General features: G+C 36.9%; 1 protein-coding gene across 1 annotated transcript in view; it reads right to left on the reverse strand.

Annotated features, from left to right (window-relative positions):
- The window catches only part of MORC1 (MORC family CW-type zinc finger 1), a 197,612-nt gene that overhangs the window by 127,423 nt on the left and 52,944 nt on the right, over nucleotides 1-17,245 (reverse strand). Inside the window, exon 8 of the mRNA XM_069069913.1 lies at nucleotides 15,886-16,011. Within this exon, the coding sequence (XP_068926014.1) occupies nucleotides 15,886-16,011 (126 nt within the window). The remainder of the gene's footprint in view (nucleotides 1-15,885; nucleotides 16,012-17,245) is intronic.

The raw sequence follows: 17,245 nt of genomic DNA on the forward strand, positions 1-17,245 counted from the left end.
GAGAGAGAGAGAGAGAGAGAGAGAGAGAGAGAGCGCATGCATGTGAAGGCACTGAGCCAACCTGAAATATCTGGAAATCTCTGCCCACACAAACATATTTACTGGCAAAAACAAAGCAGGATAATTGTCTTCAAAAGACAAAAAAAAAAAAAGAGAATGTTCTGGGCAATTGTTCCATTATCAGTGCTTCTTGTCAATACTTAGAATATCCTTTGAAGATATCATTCTCATTTTGTAAACTGCTTCTTCCAGTCCCCAAACAATTATTTCCAACACAACTGCTCAGACACCTGCAGTAATATCTATCTATCTATCTATCTATCTATCTATCTATCTATCTATCTATCTATCTATCTATCTATCTATCTATCTATCTATCTATATCACTTTATAACACTTAAAACACATCCTTAATTTTATTGCTCATGAGAAAGGCAATTTTCCAGCGTGAACATTTCTGATGGGATCAAGCAGGCCCAGGAATGATCACTAATAAAATATTGCTCTAAACCAAACAAAGAGAAGAGTTACTAACTTGTAACTTTACAAGGACACATAAGATAAAGTGCTTTATTCATATGAAGCTCATGTGTATCTGTTAGTTGTGATACTTTTATTTTGGTCCACACCTATAATTTCATTATAGGGAACTCCCTGTAAGGAAACTTGTTCTACCAATGCAAACTGCTTAGGATGCAATAATGATTATGTTAAAGAGGCAGAAGGGACAAAACCAGTGTAAAGACACTGGTTGTTCAGTCATTTCAGTTATGTAGGACTCTTTGTGACCTCATTTAGGGTTTTCTTGGCAAAGATATTAGAGTGCTTTGCCATTTCCTTTTCTAGTTCATTTTACAGATGAGGAAACTGAGGCAAATAGGGTTAAATGACTTGTCCAGGGTCACCCAGCAAGTAAGTATCTGAGGCTGGATTTGAATTAAGGAAGAAGAGTCTTCCTAACTCCAGACCTTGAAATTCCATTCACTGGGCCACCTAGTTGCCCATCCACTGTGCCACCTAGTTACTGTAAACTCTGGTACTAGTAGTAATAGAGAGTATTTATATTACACTTTTACGGTTTACAAAATGCTTCACAATATTACCTTATTTGATCCTCAGAATAGCCCTTGGAGATAGGTACTATCGGGGGAGAACTTAATAAATTTTTAAAGTATTTTCATTCATTCATTCATTCATTTATGGGACAGGAGAGAATTTGACTCAGTAGGGGCCAAAGGCTCTAGTAAGAGCAATGGCTTTTAAAATGAGCTGTTTATCTACTTGCCTAAGCAGGGCCTTGCTTTTCAGGTGGTGTAAAAGGGAAGTGAATACCTACATCACTAGCTTCTTATTCCCCAACGATGCCTGCAGGTAGATCTGTGAAAATAACCCTAGCCCCCTAATCCAGGGAATACCTTGAGAGGCTGTGTAAATTTCAGTGATCACTGAGATACCAAGATCCTCTATGCACTAAAAGGGGGCTCCCTGTTCCATAATAAGTTCGAAGCTCTAGGTTTAGGTCCATAAGCATCTTAATCTGAACATCTACTACATTTGTGGACCTTTTTAACCTTGGCTTTGAGGGCAAGAAACATTAAATCTAACACGTTTAAGCACCTACAACCTGCAAAGCTCTGTGCCATTTGGGGATACAAAGAAAATGAAAAGCTGAACCTGCCCTTAAGGGGCTTACATTCTGTCAAGCAGAAAGCAGATTCAGCAACCAGAAAAGACCTGCCCAAGGAGAGAGAAGTGTCTGGCATCTAACCTAAGATTGTTGTTTGTCCTTAATTTCTGAAGAGGACCATGGCATCAGGGAAATGATGATACGACTTGCAGTTGACTTTGATTTGAGTGAGGGAGGGCTGTGCAAGGTTATCAGCCTCACTTTCTCCTGCAGAGCCATCTGGATCCAGTGACCAGATATTCATCAGGATGACTGGAGATGACCCAGGATGCAATGGGAGACCCCAGCCCTTTTAAGTTAAGGTTTTTTAACGTACTCACTTAGAGTGAGGTAAGGCCCTTCAGTGAATAGATCTCTGTAAGAAGTGAGTCTAGGAATAGCCACTTTAATTAGAAAAAAAATGAAGCTGTAAGGGGAAGACCCTCAGGGTATCTGTTTCAAAGGGAAATAGTTACCACTGACACTCAGTGTGTGTGTGTGGGGAGGCAAATATACCCATTAAGTGGAGCTTGGGCAGGGACCTATCGTGGACCAATCTATGAGGCTTTCTTCCTTTTATCTTTCACAAAACCTCAATCCTGGTTTACTCAGAAGCTCTAACCTAAGAAAATAACGGCTGAAATAACGTTTCTATGATCTGGGGGTAAGAAAATGGAGAGACTCCCATATTGTTCACTCCAAAGTGAACACAAAAGGGGTTGGGAATTCAGCTATAGTTATGACAGAAGAAGGAAGCTGTCCTAGATTCTGAGGCTTTCTACTGCGCGACCTGAGGCAAATCACTTAACTTTCTTGAAACTCAGTTTCCTCATATGGAAAATGAGGAAAGGGGATTGGTGGCCTCTGAGGGCCCTTTTAGCTTTACACCTATGTTCTTGATCCACGAATTGGTCTTTTTCTCTTACAATCCCAATGGGTTGGGATGCAAAGGCACACTGTTAGCTAGCACTAGAACACATTTCACCATTAAATAATATTACAATGATGTTAGATGTAATAATCACTGATATTTATTTTTACTGTAATGTTTTAAAATATTTTATATATAATATCTCATTTTATCCTCCCAAAACCCCTGTGCAGGGTGGGTATTAGTCAACCAGTTTTATAAATAAGGACACTCAAGATCAGTAGAGTTTCAAGATCAGAATGGTGCATTAGGAAATAACTCAGGCAGAAGTGTGAAATAATAATAATAATAATAATGATAGCAGCTATACTCTACATAGTGCTTTAAGATTTGCAAAGCACTATCCACATAGGAACCTCGTAACCACCTTGGGAGGGAGGTATTATTACTGTTCCCATTTTACAGATGAGAAAAGTGAGACTACTTATTTACACAGGATCACACAGCTAGGAAGTGTCTGGGCTAGGACTGAAACGTTTTTTAAAAGCTGAAAAAGGTTTCTTACAAAATTTTTTTTTCAGTTCTTTTCCTTCTTTCATATGTTTGTTGTCCTTACAATTTCATTCTTAAATACTCTTGGGATGACACTGGGACTCTTGACAAGCTTTCTTAAAATTTATTGTTTTTTCTGGTGCTTCTCACTATTTTTTTAAGCAACACTGCTCACACTCTTCTAACATCCTTCTCGCTAAGATTTTAACAAACAATTAAATATTCTGAAGTGCTGTTGCCCTTGACTGCCCTCTCTCTACTTAAAAATGAAGTTTTTGCTGAGTGAGGTAGTTTTTAGATTCTTTTGATTTTTTTTGCTATGGTAATTGATTTGGTAGGTTACATTTTTTGTATCAAATTGTTATAATCATTGTCAATGTCCATTCCTCCATCCACATCCTATTTTCAGACATCAATGACTGATATATATATATATATATATAGTCCACACAAGAATTGTTTTAATTGCATGTGCCAAAGTGTTTTCTCATTTTTCATTCCTTCTTCTAGTCTTTTATTAATTTGGACCTTTGTTCTAACAAGTGAGTGGAATGATAACATATACTGATAATTCAGGAATATCTTGCACATCAGTAACAATTCGTCTCTTTTCAGCTAAATTATAAAAAAGTTAATATTTTTGTGGTGTTGTTCAGTTCACTCCCATTCTCTTTAATTCTTCTTTTCCCCCTTTGCAATACCATATATTTTATGTGTTTCAAAAACTTATTTAATTTTTACATTTATTTTAAAAAATTTTAAGTTCCAAATCTTTCCCTCCCTTTCACCCCTTTCCCACACACTGAGAAGTAATGTAATACCTTTAATTCTTTTTTAAAAGAAAATATCCATGATGTAGATTTGACAATTCTCGATCTTCTTAATGCTTTACTCCCAAACCACATATTCCACAACACAATTTTCCTCACCTATGCCTATCTTTGTGTTAAAATCCTAATTATCAAAGTATATTTTTATTTACTTTGAAAGATCATATCTAATTCTTCATAAAATGTACTTCCATACCCTCTGCTATGGATGTTAGAAAAGAAGTTGCGATTATTCTCAAAGCAGTATTTTTACAAGTAAGCATCCTGAGCACTGAAATATAAGATAACCAACTGTCCTATGAAATTATTTTTCTTGTTGCTTTTGAAAGCATGATAAAACTAACTGTACCAACTTCTTTATTTGTCTTTCTAAAGAAGACCAGTGAACCATCCTTTGCAATTCCTTTTGCTACCTAGTTTAATTTATGGCAAGAATGTTAAGACTGATCCAATTCCTTCAGTAGCACATCTGCTTTTTAGTTGGTGGATGACATTTGGAAAACCATTTAGAGAACACATTTAGAGTAGTGCAAATGTTTAAGAGAAGGTAATAAACCCCCCCAACCATTTTCCCTAATTATGTTCTGCCCCCCTTTTGGTCACCATCACTGCCAATATGAAGATAGTGAATCTTTTGATATTTTTCTTTGTTTCATGCAGAGGCATGGCCAAGGAATTTATTTCTTGATGGCCAATCTAATTATTGTAAAGTGCTTAACACAGTGCTGGTGTACATAGTAAGAATTACATACATGTTAACTATTATTATTACTAATTATTATTCTTACTGATGATGAATTTGATGGTGAGTCCAGACTCAGCTAGATTGGTTCTTGGAAAGCTATATTCATGAATTCAATGATAGAACCATATAGAAATTGTAGATCTATAGACAGAGATGATAGATAACACATAGGTGATAGAAACAAAAGATAAATAATGGATTATAGAGATGACAGATGATAGGCACAGACAGATAGATGGCAGAGAGACAGAGAGACTGAACATTGATGAAGTACTTCCTAAGTGCTAGGCCCTGTGCTGAAAGCTAGAAACAAAAGCAAGCAAGACAGCACCAGCCTCTGGGAGCTCCCATTCTAATGGTAAGAGGAGCACTCAGAGGAGCTGGATGGGGCAGGCACATACGGAGGCATGGCATGGAGATGGCCAGAAAGTGGAGCAAGGCAGAGTTCCAGACAAGATAAGGCAAAAGCTCATTGATCAGTGCCATGGAACCTTAAGGCAGACTCCAGTGAAGCAGGTATAGGGATAGGGGATGGATAAGGATGAAGGGACTGAGCACAGGCAGTATGGTGGGAATACAGACAATAGAGAAGTTTTTCTTGTATTCTTCTTTTGCACTGAATGAAAATAAAGCCCCCCAAAGTGAATGTCTGGACTTGGCCTCATAATGAAGCCATATTATTTAATGACCCCTCTACTATGGTTAGAAGGCTGAGCCAGTTAACACAACATTCAGAAGTCACCAGCTGGAATAATTCCTTGATATCAAACAGTGTAAGTTTTATGTACTATATAAATATGTATCTATGGAGCAGATAATGACACTAGTTTAAACTAGTCAGTTAGCATTGCTAAGCTATTTTATTTGAAATTATTTGAAAATCATTGTGAAATTGCATACTTTGTTTTTTAAATTATGTTTATTTTTTAAACATCTATTTTAAAATTTTGAGTTCTAAATTCTTTCTCTCTGTCTAGCTCCTCCTCCACCCATTAAGAAGGCAAGCGATATGATATCCATTATACATTTGAAGTCAAAATTGCATAACTTTGAACAACTTTGTAATCCTTTGAGATTTAAGGTCTATGAAATTATCCAAAGATGCATTTTAGCCTGACTTGTATTCCATACATAAAAATATGTGATATAAAACATGATGATTCTTTTTCTTGATGTTTAATATGACACACATAAACACATACATCACTCTGCACTAATATTGTGCAGGCCAGATAACCTGATCTCAAATGATACAGGTTTGAAAATTCAGATTTTAGGAAAAATGATGTTCACTATAACCTAGGGGCTTAACTCAACTCTCACTGCCCCCTCACTATTTCTACCACTTTGACCTCTTCCCCCTGATTACTGGGTTCCTCTCAGAACCTCCATTTTAAGAAGGCCCAGGGCAACCATGTCTCCATTCTTCTCCAGGTTGTACTGCACTGATGACTAAAAAACAAATTTTCTCTACCAAGCCCCAGTAACAAAGCCTTCAACTTCCCTGCTCTACCACACCCTACCCCCCTTTTCAGCTCCCTTTCATGGCTGGTCATCTTCCATTAGAGTATAAGCTCCTTGAGAGCAGGGACTCTCTGTATTTTTATTACCAGTGCTTAGCACAGTGACTGGAACATAGTAAGCACTTAAATGCGTGTTGACTTGAAATTCCTTCATAGAACCAGTCTGATAGTCCTTTCTCTCTTCTTCTCAAATCCCATTCCCCTTACTTCTACTGAAGAATCTGTGTAAGTCTGTGAACTGACCTGTGTCCCTCCATCTCTCCGTTCTGATTGTGCTATTTTCTATAGGAATATGACTCCTTCTTCTGCCCTAGTGGTTTATCTCTTTCACCTAGGTAAATATATCTCTGAACCATATAATTCCAGACCCCTTGCTTCTCATTAGAACTTCCTTTCCTCTTCCTCTAAAATTCTGCCTTACTCCAACTCTCTTCACACATCTGACCCAGAATTACAAAATACAAATAATACAATAAGGCTGTTTCAATCAGGAAAATTTCAAAAATCTGGAAAAACCAAATTTTAACTTCCGATACTTAAAAACAGACTAAAATTTAGTAAAAGCTTCTTCATTTCTTAGTTGGAAACCAGGGCAGAGGGGGTGAAAGGCAAAACATAACTGTGAATTTTTGTTTTAAAAAGGAGACTAAAAATAACTTGTGATCAAGAGCTCTTAAATATTGCTCATGCTCAACTATATATAGCACTCACAAAGGTGGCTATTTTGGAGCCAAAAGGAAAAAGAGAGGCTACTATTACCTCTTCCCTGCAACATCTTAGTATCTTAGATCTTCATATACTCCAAGCTTCTGTAAACTATTCCTTTCAACACCTGTATCAAATGGGTCAGGATTATTTTTGCCAGCCTGTGGATGGCAGAATAAAAAGGTTAAATGACTCACTTAAAGGTGGGGAAATAAGTAGCAGATCTGGAAATCAAACCAAGATCTTTCTTCTTTCTGCCAACCTAATCCGTGGGATACACACAACAGTTTCCCAAAGAGTCATTTTCCAAAATCATTTTAGGTTTTCCCAGGTGGTCTCATTAGGTGGCAAGTTAACAGAAGTCTGTCTTTGTCAGTCTCTGTCTCTCTCTGTCTCCCTGTTTCTCTGTCTCTGTCTCTCTCATTCTGATACACATGCCAAAACAAAAGCAAACCTAAACATGGAATAAAAAAGTTTGCTCAAGGTGGTAATATAGAAAATTCCTGAACTACAGATCAAAAAGATGATGGTGTTATGGGTGACTTAGAGGGCTAAGAGAGCACAGCCAAGCTAATTATATGTGATTAAGAGCTCATTGTGGTGTTATTGGCCAATTGAGGAACCATATGAAGACTTGAAGCTGTCTCAATTATATACCTCTCCTCAAAGCACCCTTAAATAATAATCACTTTCTCAATGACATAATCAGTTCTCTCAAATGGAAACTGTATGGGCTAAAATGAATAATTTTACTTCTACTAAAACCCATGTAAGTCTGATAATTGCTTAAACAAACTAGAAGGGAGAGAGTGTTGACAGTTTCTGTTCCCTCCCACAAAAATCACAAAGAAACAAGTTTTCTTTATTATATATACAGCTAACTGTGAATGGTAGCTAAGACTCATAGAACTGGGGGAATGAAAGGATATCAAAAGAAAAATCTAATTAGAAGGTATAAAGCCCAACACCTTCATTTAACAGATGTGGAAACTGAGGCTAGAAGTAGTTAAGTTATTTGCTCAAAGTCACATAGGTAGTAAATGTTTAAACTCAGGAAAAGGAGTCTTCTTGACTCCAGGACTGGCACTCTGTCCACTGAGCCACCTTACTGACAGAAAAGGGTACATACTTATATAATCCATACATAAATGTTACCTTAAAATTAAAGCTAAAAAAAGGCACTGAGTCAGAAGAAATGAGTTTAAGTCTAGTTCTGACATTAGTGGTATTGGGCAAGTCTGTTGAATTTTTTGAGCCTTAGTTTCTCCTGGAGCAGTAGTGCTTATGTTACCCACCTGACAATATTGTAGAGAGGTCAAATGTGTTGTTTGTAAAGGGTATAACTTAAAAGTCCCATATAAAAGCTATTGTTAAATGATTTTTTTAAGTCTAAAAGCAGGCTTTCATAAGTATCCCTGAACAGTTTGATTGTGTTGAATTTGGCCTTGAGCCCTGATTCTGACATGTAATATAACAGCAAATCTCTTTCCGTTCCTTGCCATCTACAAATTGGAGAAACGTGCTTTCCAAATCCTCATCCAAGTAAAAGATAAAAACTTTTGAGTGCAACAGTCCTGTGATGCTGCTAGAGATCTCCTTCCAGGCTGATATCACATTGAGGGCAATGCTGTTCTATCAGCAAAGAATCAACTGACTACAATCAAGAAGGCAGAGGAGGTGACTATAGGAGTGACAAGACACAGCAGCCGCTGCCAATGGTCCCAATGAGAGCCCCTGTAGACATTTCTTACTTTGAGCTTGCTGGTGAGCAATATCTAAAATCAGAAGTGCCAAGACCACTAGCCTGGGGCCTATTGGAGAGAGTAAAAAGTCTAGTGAGACTGCACTGTGTCACAGAGTGCAGCACTGGGGACTCTGGTTACCTAGTAAGCTCTGGGATTTCCCAGGGTATCTGTTCATGTTCTTTTGGGTTATGTGCATCCCTTGAGTGGGGGGCTGGGAGAATGGGTGAGAACTTCTCTACTGGGATGTGCTTTAATACATATGTAGCTTTTAAACACAAAAATCACCAAAGGCTAAGCAATGGGTAACTCCAGTGTCACACGGTCAGAGAGTGCTGTGTCCTGAGACATTCTGCACAAATTCTTTATTTTCTCAGGCATGTTTACGTCAAAGGCTGTGGACTATTTTGGTGGTCATTCATCTTGGGATCCTGACAGACACCATCTAATAATGATACCATTCAATCCACATGTCACCATTTTGTCCAGAAGAATATCATGAGATTTTACTTAAAGTCCTTGACCATTATTTATCCGATGTGTAAATAAAAGTTCAGTTACAGCTTCCTTCTCCTCTATATGTGAATTTCCAACTTAGAACTTGAGAAATAGAATATTTGGTACCAAACTATACTCGTGTATGCTTATATGCATATGTATACATATATTAAGTACATTTACAGATAGGTATATGTGTATACACATATGTACATATTCCTACACATATACATGGGTAGATATACATATATTCATCTCTTATACAGAGATAGAGAAAGGTAGCTACCTAGAAAGATCAGTCTGAAAGAGAGTGAGAGACAGAGGGAGAAAGCATAGATCGGTATCTCTCACTTTATATAACATATGTGTTTTGGAAAAGTTGTATACAGAGTTTTCATAAAGTGAATCATATTCTAAGTGTACTTTGGGCTAATCCTTTGGAAGACTAAAGAATTTAGGAAACCCTCTAAAGCATCAAAAGGCACTTATCAGTGCTCAAGCCTGATGGTATAGACATTGCACCAGGGAAACACATGACCAGAGGGCATGATCAAAACTACCGGTGATCTATCCATGTGACAACTAGCATTATTAACCTGACAGAATGCTCTCCAGAACTGATTAGTGTGTCTAGGTTATCAGTGTCAAAATAATATGGATTATGTTTGAATGTTTATTAAAATTCTTATTCTTACCAACAGTAATAGTGGTAGTATATAATAATAATAGTAATGATAGTAATAATAATAAGTAATATAGTAATGTAGTAGTATAGTTTGTAGTAATATAATAATATAGTAGTAATATTATAGAGTAATAATAATAAAATAATAAATAGTAATAATAAAATAAAATAGTAATAATAAAATAATAAAAATAATTTTAAAATGTATCTGTTTTGAAAGAGGCTGAAAAAGAGCCGTTAGGGAGGAGGAGAAAAAAGAGAAAAGAGTCTATGGAACCCAGAGAAAGAGCAGTGCTTTAGAAGGAATGGCCTGGCAAAAACCTCAGAGAAGCAGAATGAGGACAAAGAAGGAGCCATTGGATTCAGTAGTTGAATCTTTAGGAACCTGGGAGGGAACAATTTCCATGGATTGGTTTACTATTGACAATAATAATCACTTCCATTTTCGTATTTCTTTAAGGTCTGTTTGCAAAGCGGTACTTAAAGTTTTCTAACTGAAAATGTCATAGTTGGCCACTCACAACCCTCCAACATGGCATCTTCCCGGACCCTGGAAGTGCCTTTTAAAAAAATCACCAGAGTATTGCCCTATATTTTAGAGCTCTTCCCAAATGGCAGGTATTTTACGTCTAAAATGAGAGGGATGAAAGAAAATGGAAATGTCTAAATTGCTCCAGCAGCAACTCCTGACTGAGTTAACCTAAAAATGAAAGAGGTTAGTCAGCAGCTCAGTCCCTCCACAATCAGTCCCACTCTAGTATTTGAAGGTGTGGTGAGAGGAACTACTGGACTCATACTTTGTCTGTTTCTATTTTAATTTATATTTATTCTAAATTTAATATACACTAAATAAAACTAGCATTTCCATATGCAAAGTAGACCAGAAAATGATGATTGTACATGAAACTGTGAATCTCAATTATGTAGCAGTGTGTGATAGAACCCTTTGGCGATCTGCTGAAGCCTACAGACCCTTTCTCTGAATCATGTTTTAAAATAATTGAATAAAATGCTAAATTTCAGTTAAAAGCTAGTGAAAATAAAAAGGCCATTTTCCCCCATTCAAGTTCAGAGAAGCCCTGAAATTTATCCATGGACCCCTTGAGACCCTTGGTCAAGACCCCCTTATGTAGAGTTTGCTGTTCTTTTTAAGTATATAATAAATTCAACATGTAACTTTCAAAACTGTCTAGTTTTTCTCGATTCATTCTGGCCTTTCTTCTATTCTGTTCTCTTTTTAGTGGGGGAGGGGAATGACTGTCTCCAGCTCTTCTTATTTACCTCCCACAATTCACAAAAACTTTTTGGGGAAAAAACAGACAGGAAAAAGACAAACAAAACCCTAGTTATAAATATGCACAGTCAAGTCATATAAATTTCCTCAGTGGACTTGTCCAAAACTGTTTGTATAAGTCCACAACCTGAATCCAATATCTCTGCCTGGAGGTGAATACAACATTTTTTTTCGCTGGGGACCAAGCTTTTCAAGCTCTCTGTTGCAGCCAACAACCAAAGGTGCTAACATATGGGAGAAGGTGGGAGCAAGAGAATAAGGGAGGTTGGGCAGAAATAATATTGAAAAATACAACGCAAAACTACCAACATTGGGACTCAAAAGAGAACATTTCAGAGGGGAAAATAAATACAAATAAACATTAATTTTTGAATGGGCAAAGAAGTGAGCTATAATGTATTTTGTCATGGTAGAAAGAGAACTAAAACCAAACAAAAAAGTGGCAAGACTACTAGAATTGAAATCAGAAGATCAGGGTTTAAATCCCACTCACTACCTGTTACTTGGACTAAATCATTACCTTCATTTCTTTATCTGTCAAATGATTAGGTTTCACTAGATGATCTCTCAAGTTCCTTCTAGATCTAAACTAAGATCTCATGATGGTATCAGTTTGTGCTACAAATATCAAATTATTAGTCTTAACACAATACCTTAAGTGAACTGCCGAACAAAACAATATAAATTGGCAAAGGCTAAACCCTCCTTGACTTCCTTTTAGCAAACTAGAGCCACATTATCATTCTACCTGCCTCCTGCCAATATAAATCTAAGAATATCACTTTGACAAATAAATAAAAAAACGTATTGGAACACTAACAGCTATCACTTGATAGATGTAATTTGGTGAATGAAATTTAATTTTGTACAATTTGTCCCAGAAAAGAGATAAATCCGCATTTTTCCACAACTGGCTTAAACCATTTTTTACCCTAGCTCACTAACAGGGATAATTAAATTTGAAAAGATCAAATGTATTGATTGAGCTAGAGGCCCCTAGGTACTTGCTAGAAGAATGAAACTGATGAAAAGGAAACATCACTTTGGTATTTATTAATGCATGGGTGGACAGATTTATAGGGAAAGTCTCAGGCCTGGTGGAGTTCATTTTAAAAAATATGATGTACAGGGCAGTCAGGAATCAAGGATAAAAAAAAATGCCTTTGAGAAATCCACTGGTGTGCAAGCAGTGTGCTGGCTACAGTAATCTATAATTTTTAATATTAACATCTGTATAAGAGATCAAAATGCCCCCAGGATATCAACCCTTTTTGGAAAAGATTTTTTTTCTATGAAAAAGTAGGCAATATGGAAAAAAGACACATTAAATATTCAAAGTTGCCAAAGTAATGATTTCTTGGCTCTACATGCATGGTTAATCTGGTCAAACTTTAGGATATGCAAACTAAATCATTATTAAGCTCTCTATATCAAGTGATATACAAACCATATGTATGCATTTATGCTTATAGACAAAAATGTATATGTCCCTAGATGGATAAGAGGACAAGTCAGTATTTCTAAATATTGATGATACCTTCCTTTCAATGATTCAAATCACAGTCATCAGCCCCCAATTCCCAAGAGATGATTTCATCAGTTGTCTGTGCAAAAGAAATTCAGCCACTGTTTGGCTGACCTCTGTGTGATAAATCTCTCCAAATCCCACTATACTACTCCTACGACAATATCCATATATTTCTGGTCCATATTTGAAACCTTTCCAAATTGGTAAGATTTGCCATACTTTAGAATCTTCTGGCAAAGCCTTTGAGTCCCTGGTGTTACTGACATTCTACTAAGAGGAATCAAATTAGGAATTTGGTGTACTTGCACATATGCACATACATGAGTAATGTACTGCCCCTTTTATATGTAAGAAGTTTGGTTGTTTTTTCAAAGCAAAAAATGAGCTATTGTGTAAAGAAAATGTATGAAGTCAATTTGTGAAGGGTGTAAGGATCTCCCCCTCTAGTTTATAAAGCTTGCCTAGGAAAAGGATCAAAAAGAGTAAGAAAAAAACTGGGAAAATCCACATGAAAGGAAAATAATTTTCAAATACAGACAATTAGGAGGATAAAACAGGAAACTTAGAGGACCTGTTGGAGGATGAGAAATGCCTGGGGTTGTGGGCACTACAATTCTTCAGTTCATTGGCATGTGGTTAATTCAATTAGAGTTTGAGAGTGAATATAAAAGACTGAATTAAATAACCATTTAAAGGTTATTAGATGATTAAATAAGGACTGGTGGCTTTGTAACTAGCAGAAAATTGGATTTTGTCAATTTGACCTTATAAGGACAAGATAAGTTTTGAGTACCTGGAGGCTTTTATTTGAATTACTGAGAGCACTGAAGAAACCAGGAGATGAGAAGAACCAAATGGAAGGAATTGAATTGTGAAGACAACTGAAGGCAGTAATTACAACAGGAAAGTCAGTTTGCAGAAAGGTTTCAGCTGCTGTGATGGAATATGTTGATTAGCTGAAGGAAGTCTGAATCTCATTGAATTTAGAAAACTGAATTCTGCTTTTTGCTCTCTAGCACCATGTGGAGCCTAAGAAAGGTGTAACCTCTCCAAAGTGCTAACTGCTCTCTACTTCTGGTTTAATAAGGAAAAATACAAGGGAAAAGACAACTTCTGTACTTGTTTTGCTCTTAAAAGAAGCCGACCTTGCTGGGCTTGTCTGCATTACCCAGAAAGTCAACCTAAGGAGCTATGCAGTTCTCTATCTGAAGGAACACTATTTCAGTGACCTTTTAAGAAGGATTGTGAATTAAAAGATATTTTCACTGCTTCATCAGTTAGAGAACAGAAAATGAGCAGATTTGTCTTATGGGGAGCAGTGAGTACAAGAAGGGGTACAGTTACAAGATAAGAAATTTTGTGAGGTGTAAACACTTCATGAAAAGACCAAGGACATAAAAACCTACAATCCAGAGTTGTGAGGAGCCTTAAGTAGATGGATTGTCCCATGTATCTTCTTGCTTCTTGCTAGATTTCTATAATTGTGCTCCCAATTTCTACCTGGAATACTGTGTGCATTGGGAAATGTGACTTGGATTTATGTGTAGATTGTAATTTGTTGATGATTCTTGCATTTGCTTTATACTGAGCAATGGTGATGTACTGATTACACTTGCTTTTGCCTTACTACTAAGGAATTATTTTCTATTTAAGATTTAATAGTAAAAGAGAAAGGATCTATTTATACAAAAATATATTTATAGTGGCTCTTTCTATGGTAGCAAAGAATTGGAAATTGAGGATATGCCTATCAATGGGGAATGGGCAAACAAGTTGTGGAATATGATTATAATGGAATATTACTGTGCTATAAGAAATGATGAGCAGGCAGATTTCAGAAAAACCTGAAAAGACTTATATAAACTGATGCAAAGTGAAGTGAGAGCCAGGAAAACATTGTACACAGTAACAGCAACACTGTATGATGATCAGCTGTGAATGAATTAGTTATTCTTAGCAATACAATGATCTAAGACAATTCTAAAGGACTCATGATGAAAACTGCTATCCACCTCCAGATATGGAGTCTGAACACAGATTGAAGCATATTATTTTTCATGTTCTCTATTTTCTCATGTTTTTCTTTTCCTTTGAGCCTGTGTCTTCTTTCACAAGACGAATATGGTAATACGTTTTGCATGACTGAACATTTACAACCTATGAGAAATTGCTTACTGTCTCAGGGAAAGGGAAGATGAGAGAAGGAGAGAGAAAATTTGGAACTCAAATTAAAAAAAAAGTAATACTAAAAATTGTCTTTACATGTAACTGGGGAAAAATAAAATATTATTTTTAAAAAGGTTAATGGTGTCATCACTGTGAAGGGGATGGTGGTGAGCAGGTGAAGTATATGCCCCAAACAGTGTTACCCTTAGGATTCTGAGAGAGTCTGAATTATAGTTACACGATAGTGGTCTTACTCTGGGAACTCAGGCCTGCTAATATGAGTGCAGGTTGGGATAAATGAGCAGCCTAAACACACAGTGGAGAGATATGCCTTCTGCAATAGGCAACATTATCAGGGCATAGTAAGTGTACCACACAGGTGTTTTGACTGCAAATATATGTTGCTATATAATGACACATGAAGGGCAATGGTGTAATAGATAGGAAACTGGTCTCATAGTCAGGAAGACCCAGATTCAACTCTTACTTCTAACATATACTGGCTTTGTGATCCTGGGGCACTCATAATAAGTCACTTAACCTCTCAGTGCCCTCAGACAATTCCCTAAGACCAAAATTGTTGAGCAGGCCCAGATTTCAATAGTAGAGAAGTTCTCCTCTCTGAGAGTTCCCTCTATCAATGAAGTTACAAGTCCACACTCTATCCCCCCTCCCAATAAAAAGGAATAGTCACAAACATATGTAATTTAAAATGCATCTGACAAATTAGATGTATAAATGAATTATAGTCTTTCAAAGAAACTTTCATACAACAGCCAAAGTACCTGAGAGGCACCAAAGTTAAAAAACAAATTCTCACTTTTGTTGAATATCTTATTTAATGGCTTCCCAGAATAGCACCACCACTGAACCACCATTACCGCCAAATGTTTGCCATGCATGATTACTTGTTAGCAACCCTCCCTGCCAATTCAATTTGAATTTTGTTTACATTATAAAGGTCCCTGGTATCAAAATCAATTTCCTCACCTTGACAAAAATGTCATTTTTTTGGCTTTCAAGCCCATTGGTTTGAAAATGAAAATCTCTAAGAAGACAATTTGAAGGAAATGGAGTTACCTGGGTCTGTAGAGACAGTAAGACAGGTGCTTGGTCTGAACTCTTTTGCTCTGGATGAATATCTTCATCCGAGGGTCAAAATACAACACAGATGTGTAGGCTCTTAATGACCATCGTTCTGGGAGACTGGAATATAAAACATTGAAGACCATAATGTGGAGGGAATAATGTGAACATTACTTGGAAAAGAGAGAAAAATCTGATGTATAATAAAGGAATATTCTGTGTGAGTTTACAGAGGTCACTACTGGAAGCTTGAGTGCATTAAAGAGGCATTTGGCTAATGGGGCTTCAAACACCAGACATTTCTGTAACTCTCCAATACTTCATTTAGTAGTCCTCTAAATGTCTAACATGGCACAGATGATAAATGGTGCATTCACATTTGAACTATTATTGAACTTCTGTAGTGAACAGTCATCTGATTCTGGGTAAGAAACTTATCTTCTAGCCTGCCATAAAGGAATGACTGGATTCTGAGTAGAATGGCTACCAGAGCAGAGTAACATTGGCTGGACTGAGGGCGACCTTCAATGGCTCAGCTGCCACTAAGGCAGTCTTAAGGCAGTGACTAAGACAGTCACTAAGGTCTGTCCCTTGCCCCTTTTACATGCACCATTACAGGGCATTTTTGCATTTTCTGCCCAACATTCATCATGTAAAGGACTAGGGGCTGTGCCTATGATTTCACTGATCTAAGGAACTCCCAGTGAAGACACTCATTCTTCCAATGTAGATCAGGAATTAATAGAATCTTAGAGAGTTGCCTGGGGCCTTGACCCACATACCAATGTATCAGAGGTCTTCCCGACTCAGAGGCCAGCTCTCGATACACCTACCTTTCCTTCCCAATCTATCTTATATTTTACTACTTTATGTACATTTGTATTCATCAACTTTATATTTATGATGCATTTTTTGCACATGTATATCTTGTCTCCTCAATATAAGTTCCTTATAAGTAGTGGTTCTTTTTTTTTCTTCCTTCTTTCCTCCCTCCCATCCTCCCTCCCTTTTTTCCTTCCTTTCCCTCCTTCCTTTCTTTCCTTTCTTTTCCCCCTCCCTCCCTTTTTTCCCTTCTCTCCTTGCCCCCTCCCTCTCTGCCTTCTTTCTTTTGCTTTCTTTCCTTTCATTCTTTCTTTTTTCCCTTCCTTCTGTACTTCCTTTTTTCTTTCATTCCTTCCTTCCCTTTTTCTTTCTTCCTTCTTTCCTTTCTTTCTTCCTCTCTTGTTTTCTTCCTTCCTTCATTATTTTCTTCCTTCCTTCCTCCCTGTTTCTTTCTTTCTTCTTTTCCACAGTACCTAACACAAAACCTAGCATGTGACAAATGCTTAATAAGTACTTGTTAGTTGATTTAAAT

This window comes from Petaurus breviceps, unplaced genomic scaffold (genome assembly GCF_028583685.1).
Source record: "Petaurus breviceps papuanus isolate PSGF00001 unplaced genomic scaffold, PetGlider_PUasm1.0 90792, whole genome shotgun sequence".
NCBI classification, from domain to species: Eukaryota; Metazoa; Chordata; class Mammalia; order Diprotodontia; family Petauridae; genus Petaurus; species Petaurus breviceps.